Consider the following 12260-nt stretch of genomic DNA (forward strand, 5'->3'; position numbering starts at 1 on the left):
TTTATAGACTTGTGCCTATAAACCAAATCTCCATGCAAAGGGTCAACATCATGTCTAGACTGTAAACAAGGCTCAAAAGTTATTTTGCTTGAAACTACAAAGTTAACTTACATGAGGAATTTTGTGTACAGAAACTTATCTGAGCCTCTGAATTTGTGCTGGAAAGTTAGATTGTCTGTCCTTATCAGAGTGAAGAAGGTACTCCCAGTAGGTTGACATACTCCATTCTTACCTGTATAATTTAGATTACAGCAAAATCTTTGAAAACATGATTTTTAAGAAGAAAATTTCTCAGTGAGAAATTCTAATCACTCAAAGAAGGAAGTTTTTATAATACTTTATAAATACAACTTATTTATGAGTGAAATTGTTATATTTGCAACTGGCCTTTTATTTTCCAGCTATTTTAGTGTGATGAACAGCCAGGAAGATTTTTAATTTTCTTATTTTAGTTCACTTTTAATTTCCCATTACATTATGCTTTGTATTATTTAATTTTTTAAGTTAAGGTGATTTATGTAATTGAATTCTGCTTTATTTGTTTTAAAAAGTTTTTTCAGTTTTGCTTTATTTTTTTTTATATAAATTCTTTATTTGCATTTTCTAGGAGCTCTCTTGGAGAAGGCAATGCAACCCACTCCAGTGTTCTTGCCTGGAGAATCCCAGGATGTGGGAGCCTGGTGGGCTGCCATCTCTGGGGTCACACAGAGTCGGACACGACTGAAGCAACTTTAGCAGGCGCTCTCAGTGAGACAAAGTACCCAGATTAACATATTTAAAATCTAAGGAAATATTTTGATTCTAGGGCAAGTAATTTTATAATTTAGCTTTTTAAATTAAATGATTTTACAATTTAGCTTTTTAAATCAGATGATTAAAAATAATCCCAAATCACCCATTTATTTTTAATGAAGTGTATTTGATTTATCATATTATGTTAATTCCAGGTATGCAGCATTGTGATTCAGTATTTTTGCAGATTATACTTCCTTAATGGCTCAGACAGTAAAGAATCTCCATGCAGTGCAGGAGACCTGGGTTTAATCCCTGGGTCAGGAGGATCCCCTGGAGAAGAAAATTACAACCCACTCCAGTATTCTTGCCTGGAGAATCCCACGTATAGAGGAGCATGGTGGGCTATAGCTCATGGGGTCACAAAGAGTCAGACTCGACTGAGCAGCCAGTGCTACTATCCTACTCCATTATAAGTAGTTACAAGATAATGGCTATAATTTCCTGTCTTATACAGTATATCCTTGCTGCTTATCTATTTAATACATTGGAGTTTGTGTCCACTAATCCTATACTCCTAATTTGTCCCTCCCCACTTTTTCTCACCTTTGGTAACCACCGTTTTATTTTTCAATATGTGAGTCTTTCTGATTACATAGCAAGACTGTTTGCTCAGTGGCATTCAACTCCTTGTGGCCCCATGGACTGTAGCCTGTCAGACTCCTCTGTCCATGGCAAGAATACTAAAGTGGGTTGCCATTTGGTTCTCCAGGGGATCTTCTTAACCCAATGATCGAATCCACATTCCTCGTCTCCCCAGTTGGCAGACAGATTCTTTACCACTAGGATCACCTGTTTACATATATATTCATTTATATTATCTTTTCGATTGCACATATGAGTGATACCACCCCATCTATTTAGAAAGATCTAACAGAAGATTATGTCTTCTTGAGCTAGCCATAAATACCCAAGAGAATTTACATGTTGCCTTTCCCCAGAAGGTTCATGATCACTTAAGAATTTACTTAATAGCAAGTTGTTTTTAGTATGGAACTTATTAGGAGGAAGAGTGAGAGGGAGAAAATGTAAAACACTAAAGGACAGTTGAATGTAACTAAGACACTACAGAATTAGAAAGAAATAGAAAAGGAAATATAAGAATTTCAACTGAGAATAAGTTTAAAAGACTATGGAAAATTGAGTTAATCAAAAGTAATGACTATTAAAAGAAAAAAGTGTACAATAAAATAAGATTAAAAATAATAGAGGGGGATAGAGAGAATTGCTAAAATTAAATATAATATTTTTAAATAAAACAAAATTGCATAATAAAAAACAGAGAAAATATAAAGTGGAAAGACAATTTATGGCAGAAAGAATTGGAACTGGGTAAGTAAACAAGGTGATTCTGTATTCATTATGCTCTAGTCAATTTGTTGCCACAAATTTTTGCTTTGTAATATACCCTTTATAGCATTTAATAAATACCTCAAATCTCCTATGGTTCAGAAACAACATAAATGTATTCATTTTTGTCAAAATAGTGCATGCTTGTAGAAGAAAACTCTCATATAGGTACAGTCATTTTCCAAATGTAAAAAATTAAAATTACTTTTTGAATTAGTTAGTATATTGTTAATAATTTAATCTTTTTCTTATAAAATATCCAACTGTTATTTAATTTTGAATACATAGTTTATTTAAAGCCAGTAAATCAAAATATTAATATCTCTGGTTTTTTAAAAACTCTGAAGTCATCTGCATAAAGTCCCAAGTAGGTCATCTTAGAATTAATACTAAGATTACTCAAATATAGAGCAATACATACAAGGTTTTAAAATGTAGGGCATGATCATCACATACTCTAAGAAAATATTATTAATTCATTGTGTCTGACCAATTCAGCAATATAACTGAAAGTAAAACTTGAAAATACCATTTCATAATATGGTAATAGGTATTCTATGTATCTTTAATTTTCAGTTATCAAATTAATTCTTAAATTTGTAAAATGATAAATATAATTATTTTGTTTACATTATTTTTACATTTTTCACTTCAGTTCAGTTCAGTCATTCAGTCGTGTCTGACAATGACACCATGGACTGCAGCATGCCAGGCTTCCCTGTCCATCACCAACCCCAGGAGCTTGCTCAAACTCATGTTTATAGAGTTGGTGAAAATACCATAACTTCATACTAATAGATTTTAGAAATAGCTTTGACCTATTTCCATTTTACATATCCAGTAGTTATTCCTATTTGAATATGAATTAAAATATCATTCTTTTGCATTTTCCAATCAAATGTCTATCTTTTAAAATGTCTTTGAAAGCAGCAGATCCAAAGTGCTGTGGTTCTGGGACTGAACCTGTAGAATTGATAATCATAGCACCTCTTTAGACAGCTTCTTTAGCTTCTTTGTGTTTCAGTTTTCTCATCTGTAAAACTAGTGACATAACAATAAAACAAAATAATAGTATTTACAAAGATCACATTAGACAGTTGGCTGAAAGTGAGTCGCATCCAACTCTGCTACCCCATGGGCTATACAGTCCATGGAATTCTCCAAGCCAGAATACTGCAGTGGGTAGCCTTTCCCTCCTCCAGGGGATCATCCCAACCCAGGGATCGAACCCAGGTCTCCCACATTGCAGGCAGATTCTTAAACAGCTGAGCCACAAGGGAAGTCCAAGAATACTGGAATGGGTAGCCTATCCCTCCTCCAGGGGATCTTCCCGATCCAGGAATCGAACCTGGGTCTCCTGCATTGCAGGCAGATTCTTTACCAACTGAGCTATGAGAGAAGCCCGGACAGTTGGCTAGTGACTGCCAAATATGCATTCACTATGTGTTTGCTCCTATTAGCTATTATTATGAGTTTATGGTTACCTAGTGAGTCCTTGACTACTTTTTAAAGAAAAATAGCTGAATAATACAAAGACATCCATAGGTACTTTGAGCTAGAAAATATTGTTAACTCTATTAGTTGGCTGCAAGTGATACAGATGTTGGAACATATTACTTTAAGAACATATTACTTTAAGAAATTTGAGAGAGTCATTTCCTAGGCAGGTTGATAGGAAGTCTAGGGGTCCCCAAGGAGAGAGGGGTCTGGAATTCTCAAGGAGGAAGAAAGGACAAACTTTTTTTCTTTCTCCACATTCCTTAGGATTATATACCAATAATGTATCCTGCCTAAGGACAGTCTTTGGATTCAACCTTCTGTTATTTTAAAATGTTAATTATGGAAGTAGACCTGGTCTTTACAAGGATGTATCTTGCCTGAGGACAGTGTTATCTTAAAATGTAAATTATGGGAGTAGGTCTGATGAGGTCTTTACAACCTCCAGACATTCTTTGGATTCACTGGAGAGTATATAACTTCATTGTTAACACTAGCAAGCGGGTATTCTTTCTGCCCCCTTCTGATGCCTATGTCAGAAGCTTTCTCTATCTCCTTTATACTTTAATAAAACTTTACTACACAAAAAAAAAAAAAAAAAAAAAGAAATTTGTGGAAACCATTATTTAGTATTTATTGCTTATGAACATTTCTTTGTACTCTTTATTTCTCTATCTAACCCCTCAATGTCTAAACTAAGATATATTTTTCTTTATTAGGATAATTAAATAAGTAATAATCTAGGGCTTTTACTACTCAACCAAGCAAACCTTGGGAAAGTCATGTCATTTCCTTGATCTTTACTTTATTTACAAAATTAAAAGGAAGCTAGTTTCTTCCTCAACAGAGTAGGATCCCCAAGCAGCAGTGATACTTTCTGGAAATTTGTGTGAAATGCAAAACCACAGCCCCCCACCACAGGTGACTGATTTGGAATCTCTATTTTGACATCCCCCTCAAGTGATGTTCCCATTAGAACTTAAGATCACTGCTGTAAATGACATTGAAGTCCCTTTCTGCCTTGTTTACACATATAATAAATCTGCTGAGATTTATGAAGGAGATGACATTTGTTGTTGGAGTGTGAGAGTGTAAGACTTGAGGACAGAGAGAGAAAACATTTCTTCACAGAGACTTCTCAGAGACTGAAGACACCAAAGTTCACTTTGTGCAATAAACTGCACTCAGGTGTAGGTTCTTGTGACCTGAATGTTTGACACTTATAGCTTTCCAATTGATCTTCTAATTTATAGGCTCCATCCTCAAACAAAGCATTTAAAAATAAGTTACAAGTATACAAAAAGAAAAAAAAACCTAGTTTCAAAATGATTGTCTGCTTTTCTGCTTGTTCATTCACTTCCAAATAAGCGTAGCAGAGGACAGAGGAGCCTGTCGTGCTACATTCTCTGAGGTTGCAGAGTTTGAAAAGACATAGCAACTGAATAACAATAATCCTAGATGCAGGAAGAAATTGCCTTAAGTTCATTGTTTAATATGGAAATTTTTTGATGTGAATAATGTAAGACAAATTTAAACATGAAATGATTAATATTGGAGAAGGCAATAATTTGAAACTATTTTAAAAATTCTTCCATTTTGTTTTTAGACATTATTTTTGAGTTCAGAGCTTATATATTAAAAGATCAATTCAGAAACTGTAACTGTCAGATATGAAAGTGTCTAGAATCTACATTTGAGAGGCCTATTTCTCAACAAAGATAAAGTACATGATTTCATCTAAGGACTGTGCAGAAAGAGTTTAGTAACAAAGTATTGAACCGAGTCTGCATGAAATGCTCAGCCCTTCATGTGTTTAGATGTTATCTGTGAATGTAATCTGCGAACCAGTAATCTGTGATCTGGTTAGAAGAGGAATGATTAAAGCAGCAAGACTGGATTTGAATCTTGGATCTGAAGTGTAACCATAGATGAAATCTTTGCAAAATTGCTAACATTATTTGCACTGTCTGTTAATTCGTTATAATAGCACAACTCTCTACTTAATTAAATTAACCAATACTAATCATGCATAGCTCCAAGCACAGAGCAGGCACTCAACAGATGTTAGTTTGTCAATATGCATTCAAGTACTGAAGCACTCTCATGAATGCATTTCTTTTTATTTTTCTAGAACTGCATGATTGAGTCAAAGACCTCCATGTGGGCGTCTGTGTTTCTCTATGAACACACACAATGAAACTCTCCCCCAGGACTTTCTCCTATTGGGCTTTCCTGGGTCCCAGATCCTTCAGCTCTCTCTTTTCATGCTTTTTTTGGTTATGTACATCCTCACAGTTGGTGGTAACGTGGCTATATTGATATTGGTGAGTACCTCCCACCAGCTACACACCCCCATGTACTTCTTTCTAAGCAATCTCTCTTTCCTGGAGATTTGGTATACCACAGCTGCAGTCCCCAAAGCCCTGGCCATTCTACTGGGGAAAAGCCAAAGCATATCATTTACCAGCTGTCTTTTGCAGATGTACCTTGTTTTCTCATTGGGCTGTACAGAGTACTTCCTCCTGGCAGCCATGGCTTATGACCGTTATTTGGCCATCTGTTATCCTCTACACTATGGGACTATCATGAACAGCCTCCTCTCAATGCAGCTGGCTCTGGGCTCCTGGGTCTGTGGTTTCCTGGCTATTGCCGTTCCCACAGCCCTCATTAGCAGCCTGACCTTCTGTGGGCCCCACACTATCAACCACTTCTTTTGTGACATTGCACCTTGGATTGCTCTGGCCTGTACCAGTACACGGCCAGTGGAACTTGTAAGCTTTGTGATTGCTTTTGTGGTCATCCTAAGTTCTTGCCTTATCACCCTTGTCTCCTATGTCTACATCATCAGCACCATCTTCAGGATTCCCTCAGCCCAGGGCAGAAGCAAAGCCTTCTCCACGTGCTCCTCACATCTTACAGTGGTGCTCATCTGGTATGGCTCTACAATCTTCCTTCATGTCCGCACCTCCATTAAAGAGGCTTTGAATCTGACCAAAGCTGTTCATGTCTTGAACACTGTGGTAACTCCAGTTCTTAATCCCTTCATCTACACTCTTCGTAACAAGGAAGTAAGAGAAACTCTGCTAAAGAAATGTAAAGGAAAAGAAACTGCTTCCAACAAAACAGACCTCTGTCAATTGTCTCCATATCTGTTCAGGGGTTCCAAGTAAGAATATGGAGAAAAAGGCAAGTCTTTCTTGATGTAAGGAGAGGAGGAAAAAAAAAAACAGAAAAAAATCAATCAAAACAAGTTTAAAAACCTGTGTATACTTACGCTACTTTCTCATATATGATAGGAATGGAAGTTCTTGGTATAAGCAAACTGGACATTTTTAAAGAAAAATATCTTTACATACTGAATTCGGTTTATCCTTGGATTTCATTTATAAAATGAGGTGTAATAGTTAGTAAGAAGGGTGTTTTATTGAGTAAACTTTAAATTCTTGTCCCTTCTAAAATAGCTTTGATGAAATATGTGAAAAGTGAAAACTTTTAAAACATGTTTGTGAAATAGGAAAAGGTTAAATAAATAGAAGGACAATTGAAATCATAGTGCGCAATTATTTCAACACACTATTTTTTGGATAAAATATAGTAAAATATGTACATATAAAAGTTGATAATTACAATGTGAGACCTTTGTTTAACAAGGATAGTGAACAAACACATTCTAATAAGCAAGTGATGTTAAAAGTTAGAGGGCGACAAAACTTCAGGAGAGCTTGGAAAAAGCAATAAATGTTTTTACATAACAAAATGTTAGTCTTGAAAAGGAAAATGCTAAAGGATTCTGTTAGTAAGTCATCAAGGTTAGATACCACATGGCTTCAAGGGAAAATGACTATAGAAAAAAATAATTATAATAGTTGATTTTCCTCCAAATGACTCCAAGATATTTATTTTCAACCATTAACACATGGATGAAAGCTTTATTTCTCTCTTTTTATTTTTTCCCTATGGCTAGTGGTAAAGGAATTATCCTGCTAATGCAGGAGACTCAGGAGATGCTGGTTTGATCCTTGGGTAGGAAGATCTCCTGGAGGAGGAAATGGCCACCCACTCCAGTATTCTTGCCTGGAGAATCCCATGGACAGAGGAGGAGCCTGGCAGACTACAGTTCATTGGGTTGTGAAGAGTCAGACAGCACTGAGACACTTTGCAACTGAGCACGCACACATAGGTTTGAAGCAGCAAAGAGGACTTGTCATGCTTAACCATGTTGAAGATATAATCTGTCCTGTTCCACATTGTTTCACACATGCACAATGTAGGCTGCTTCTCATAGGAAAAAAGTCTATGGGGCTGAGTAGCAGCTACCCGCTAGGTCTTGTTTGTTTATATTTCTTGAAATCTCTACTGGGTCCTCACTCAAAAAAAGGAGGAGATGACAGAATAAGAAAGCATATGATTGAAGGAAATAAGGCAAAATATTTCATTGAGAGAATAATAAACATTAAGTTTCAAAAGGTATGTCTATGTTGAAAGTTTACTTCTTAAATCACCATAATTCAACAATGTACACCTGATCTGCTGCCATTATTTATTTATTGTGAGCATGAATTTCAAATCCATGAAATTCCTAAACTCTAAAAACCCACAAAGGATCACAAGAAAAATTTTGGAGGTTATGATTATGTGAAGTACCTTGGTGTGCATTGGCAGGTGGATTCTTTACCACTGAGCCACCTGGGAAGTCTAATGGTGTCCTGGGTGTATGCATACATCCAGCTAATAAATATGTATATAGTAAATGTATATCGTTTTGTAAATCAATTGTACTTCCATAGGAGTTCCCAGGTGGTGATAGTGGCAGAGTTGCGGGTAAGGTGGTAGAGTCGCAGGTTTGATCCCTGGGTTGGGAAGATCCCTTGGAGGAGGGCATGGCAATCCACTCCAGTATTCTTGCCTAGAGAATCCCATGGACAGAGGAGCCTTTTGGACTACAGTCCATAGGGTCCCACAGAGTTGGACATGACTGGAGACTTAGCGTGCAATCACGCAGAGCTAAAAAATAAATAAATAAATAAATAAATTTCTAATCTTACTTTTTGAGGATTTCCAAAAATCAAAATTTCTGCTGCTGCTGCTGCTAAGTTGCTTCAGTCGTGTCCGACTCTGTACAACCCCATGGACTGCAGCCCACCAGGCTCCTCCGTCCCTGGGATTCTCCAGGCAAGAACACTGGAGTGGGTTGCCATTTCCTTCTCCAATGCATGAAAGTGGAAAGCGAAAGTGAAGTCGCTCAGTCATGTCCAACTCTTAGCAACCCCATGGACTGCAGCCTACCAGGCTCCTCCATCCATGGGATTTTCCGGGCAACAGTACTGGAGTGGGGTGCCATTGCCTTCTCCCCTGCCATCCATGCTGCTGCTGCTGCTAAGTTGCTTCAGTCATGTCCGATCAAAATTTCTAATAAGAGTCAAATTGCTATTTTCTGAGACAAATAGCGTTCCTGCTTTGATGAGTGAGCCCCAACATTAAAAAAAAAAAAGCAGTTGGTATAGTCAACTGTAGTGAAAGTTATCTTCAACATCTCACTGTCTTCTGGTGCACACCTCATTATATCAAAACCAAGGAAATAGTGCTCAGCTTTTAATGTGGATAAATGAATGAGTTGGTTTATCATGATATTGCATCAGATCAGATCAGATCAGTCACTCAGTCGTGTCTGACTCTTTGCGACCCCCATGAATAGCAGCACACCAGGCCTCCCTGTCCATCACCAACTTCCAGAGTTCACCCAGACTCATGTCCATGGAGTCAGTGATGCCATCCAGCCATCTCATCCTCTGTCGTCCCCTTCTCCTCCTGCCCCTAATCCCTCCCAGCATCAGAGTCTTTTCCAATGAGTCAACTCTTCGCATGAGGTGGCCAAAATACTGGAGTTTCAGCTTTAGCATCATTCTTTCCAAAGAAATCCCAGGGCTGATCCCTTCAGCATGGACTGGTTGGCCTTGCAGTCCAAGGGACTCTCAAGAGTCCTGTCCAACACCACAGTTCAAAAGCATCAATTCTTCAGCTCTCAGCCTTCATCACAGTCCAACTCTCACATCCATACATGACCACACACACAAGATTTAATGTTAGGTGAAGAAAGTAACTAAGAATGAACTGGGTAACTTTGGGTGTTTCCTCCTTTGTTGATTTAAAAACAGCTTAAGTATTATTTGCATGATATATTATCAAGCAATTATATGTAATTTCTGTATATTTGATTTAGTTTTTTTTTTTTTCAAATCAATAATTTATAAAAATTCAATTTAGGAAAAAAAATACATTGCTATTCAGAATTATCCCATGGCGGTAAATTACTGGAAGTATTAAATCACTGCTAAAGATTTTTTGAGTCTTTCAATTTATTTTGACAAACTTCTTTTTAATAAAGATAGTATTAATGGATATAACTTCAAGTTTGAGAAGTCTGTTTCACAGCACTCTAATTTATTGAAAAATAATCTGAGGATTTCTTTTTTTCATTTTTAAAAAATCCATCTATAAAAATTTTTAGCATCATTAATTAAAAAAAAGTTGTATCTGTAGTGGTTTAGATCAAGCCTCCCTAAGATGTACCACTTAGGCATGTGGACTATTTTGAGGTAAAGTCAATGGAGACCCTATGGGATCAAGAGAAATTACTGACCCTTTCTAAACTACTTCAGTTCAGTTCAGTTCAGTCACTCAGTCATGTCCGACTCTTTGCAACCCCATGAATTGCAGCACGCCAGGCCTCCCTGTCCATCACCAGCTCCTGGAGTTCCCTCAAACTCATGTCCATCGAGTCGGTGATGCCATCCAGGCATCTTATCCTCTCTCGTCCCCTTCTCCTCCTTCCCTCAATCCCTCACAGAGTCAACTCTTCGCATGAGGTGGCCAAAGTATTGGAGTTTCAGCTTCAACATCAGTCCTTCCAAAGAACACCCAGGACTGATCTCCTTTAGAATGGACTGGTTGGATCTCCTTGCAGTCCAAGGGACTCTTAAGAGTCTTCTCTAACACCACAGTTCAAAAGCACCAATTCTTTGGCACTCAGCTTTCTTCACAGTCCAACTCTCACATCCATACATGACCACTGTAAAAATCATAGCCTTGACTAGACCTTTCTTGGCAAAGTAATGTCTCTGTTTTTCAATATGCTGTCTAGGTTGGTCATAACTTTCCTTCCAAGGAGTATGAGCATGCCCAATGATGAAATCAAAGAGGAAATTTAAAAATAGCTAGAGACAAATGATAGTGAAAACAGAACCACATAATATCTATGTGATGCAGCAAATCTTCCCTTTAAAGGGAAATTCTTAGTAATGCAAGCTGTCCTCAGAAAACAAACAAACAAAAAACCTTAAATAAACAATCTAACCTCCCACCTAAAAAGCTAAAGAACAAACAAAACCTAAAGTCAGCAAAACAAAGGAAATAATGAATATCAGAGAGGAAATAAAATAGAGATAAAAATAATAGAAGTGAATAAAACCAATAATTTATTATTTGAAAGGGTAAACAGAATTGTCAAACCTCTGGCCAGGCTTGAAAGGAGGAAAAGAGAGTGAACATAAGCAAAAAAAGGAAAAAAAGGGAGAAATAATGGCCAATATCATGAAAATACTAAAAGACAAGAATACTAAGAATGATTATATGCCAACAAATTTAACAATCTGGAAGAAATGGACAAGTTTCTAGCAGCATACAGCCCACCAAAATTGAATCAAGAAGAAACAGGTAATTTGAACAGACTGATGTCTAGAAGTGAAATAGAATCTGTAATAATAATAATTAAAAAAAAACTACCTATAAACAAAACCCCAGGACCAGAATGCCTTCACTGGTGAATGCTATCAAACATACAAAGAAGAACCTACACTGATCCTTCTCCAAATCTTCCAAAAGCTGAAGAGGAGAGAATACTCCCAATGACATTCTACAAAAGGAACATCATCCTGATGCCAAAATCAGATAGATACCATCAAAATAGAAAACTACAGACCAATATCTTTAATGAACGTGCAGCAAAAATCTCAACAAGTATTAGCAAATTGAATCCAAAACCACATAAAAAAGATCAAAACCACAACCAAGTGGAATTCATCCAAAGTTCACAAGGATGGTTCAACATATGCACCTCAGTCAATGGGATACACCACATCAACATTATTATCTCAATAGATGTAAAAGAAGCATCTGATAAAATTCAACATCCATTCATGATAAAAATCCTTACCAAAGTGGGTATAGAGGAAACGTAACTCCAGGACAATAAAACTAATTTATGACAGTCATAGCCAATTTAATACTCAATGGAGAAGTGTTAAAATCCATATCACTAAAATCTAGTACAAGACAACAATGTCCATCACTGTGGATGACAAGTGTCCAATGTCATCACTTCTATTCAACATTGTATTAGAAGTTCTAGTACAGCAATCAGATAAGAAAATAAAATAAACATATCCAAATAGAAAGGAAGAGGTGAAATTGTCATCATATGCAGATAACACGGTACTTTCTGTAGAAAACATGAAAGACTCCACACAAAAATCAATAGAACTAGTAATAAATAAATTGAGAAAGGTAGCAGGATACCAGATTAATACAGAAAAATTGGTTGTGTTTCTTTACACTAACAATGA

The 12260-nt window shown here is 36.7% G+C and overlaps 1 protein-coding gene across 1 annotated transcript; it reads left to right on the forward strand.

Moving 5' to 3' along the window:
- Positions 1–5819: 5819 nt before the first annotated feature.
- On the forward strand, positions 5820–6809 carry OR6F1 (olfactory receptor family 6 subfamily F member 1). Its single transcript, XM_005897696.2, has one exon. The coding sequence runs from the start codon at positions 5820–5822 to the stop codon at positions 6807–6809; it is 990 nt and encodes a 329-aa protein (XP_005897758.1).
- The last annotated feature ends 5451 nt before the right edge of the window (positions 6810–12260 follow it).

Source organism: Bos mutus, chromosome 7 (assembly GCF_027580195.1).
Source record: "Bos mutus isolate GX-2022 chromosome 7, NWIPB_WYAK_1.1, whole genome shotgun sequence".
NCBI lineage: Eukaryota > Metazoa > Chordata > Mammalia > Artiodactyla > Bovidae > Bos > Bos mutus.

Excerpts from the sequence above, each read along its gene's own strand:
- OR6F1 (XM_005897696.2), top strand. The coding sequence starts at position 5,820 with ATGAACACACACAATGAAACTCTCCCCCAGGACTTTCTCCTATTGGGC.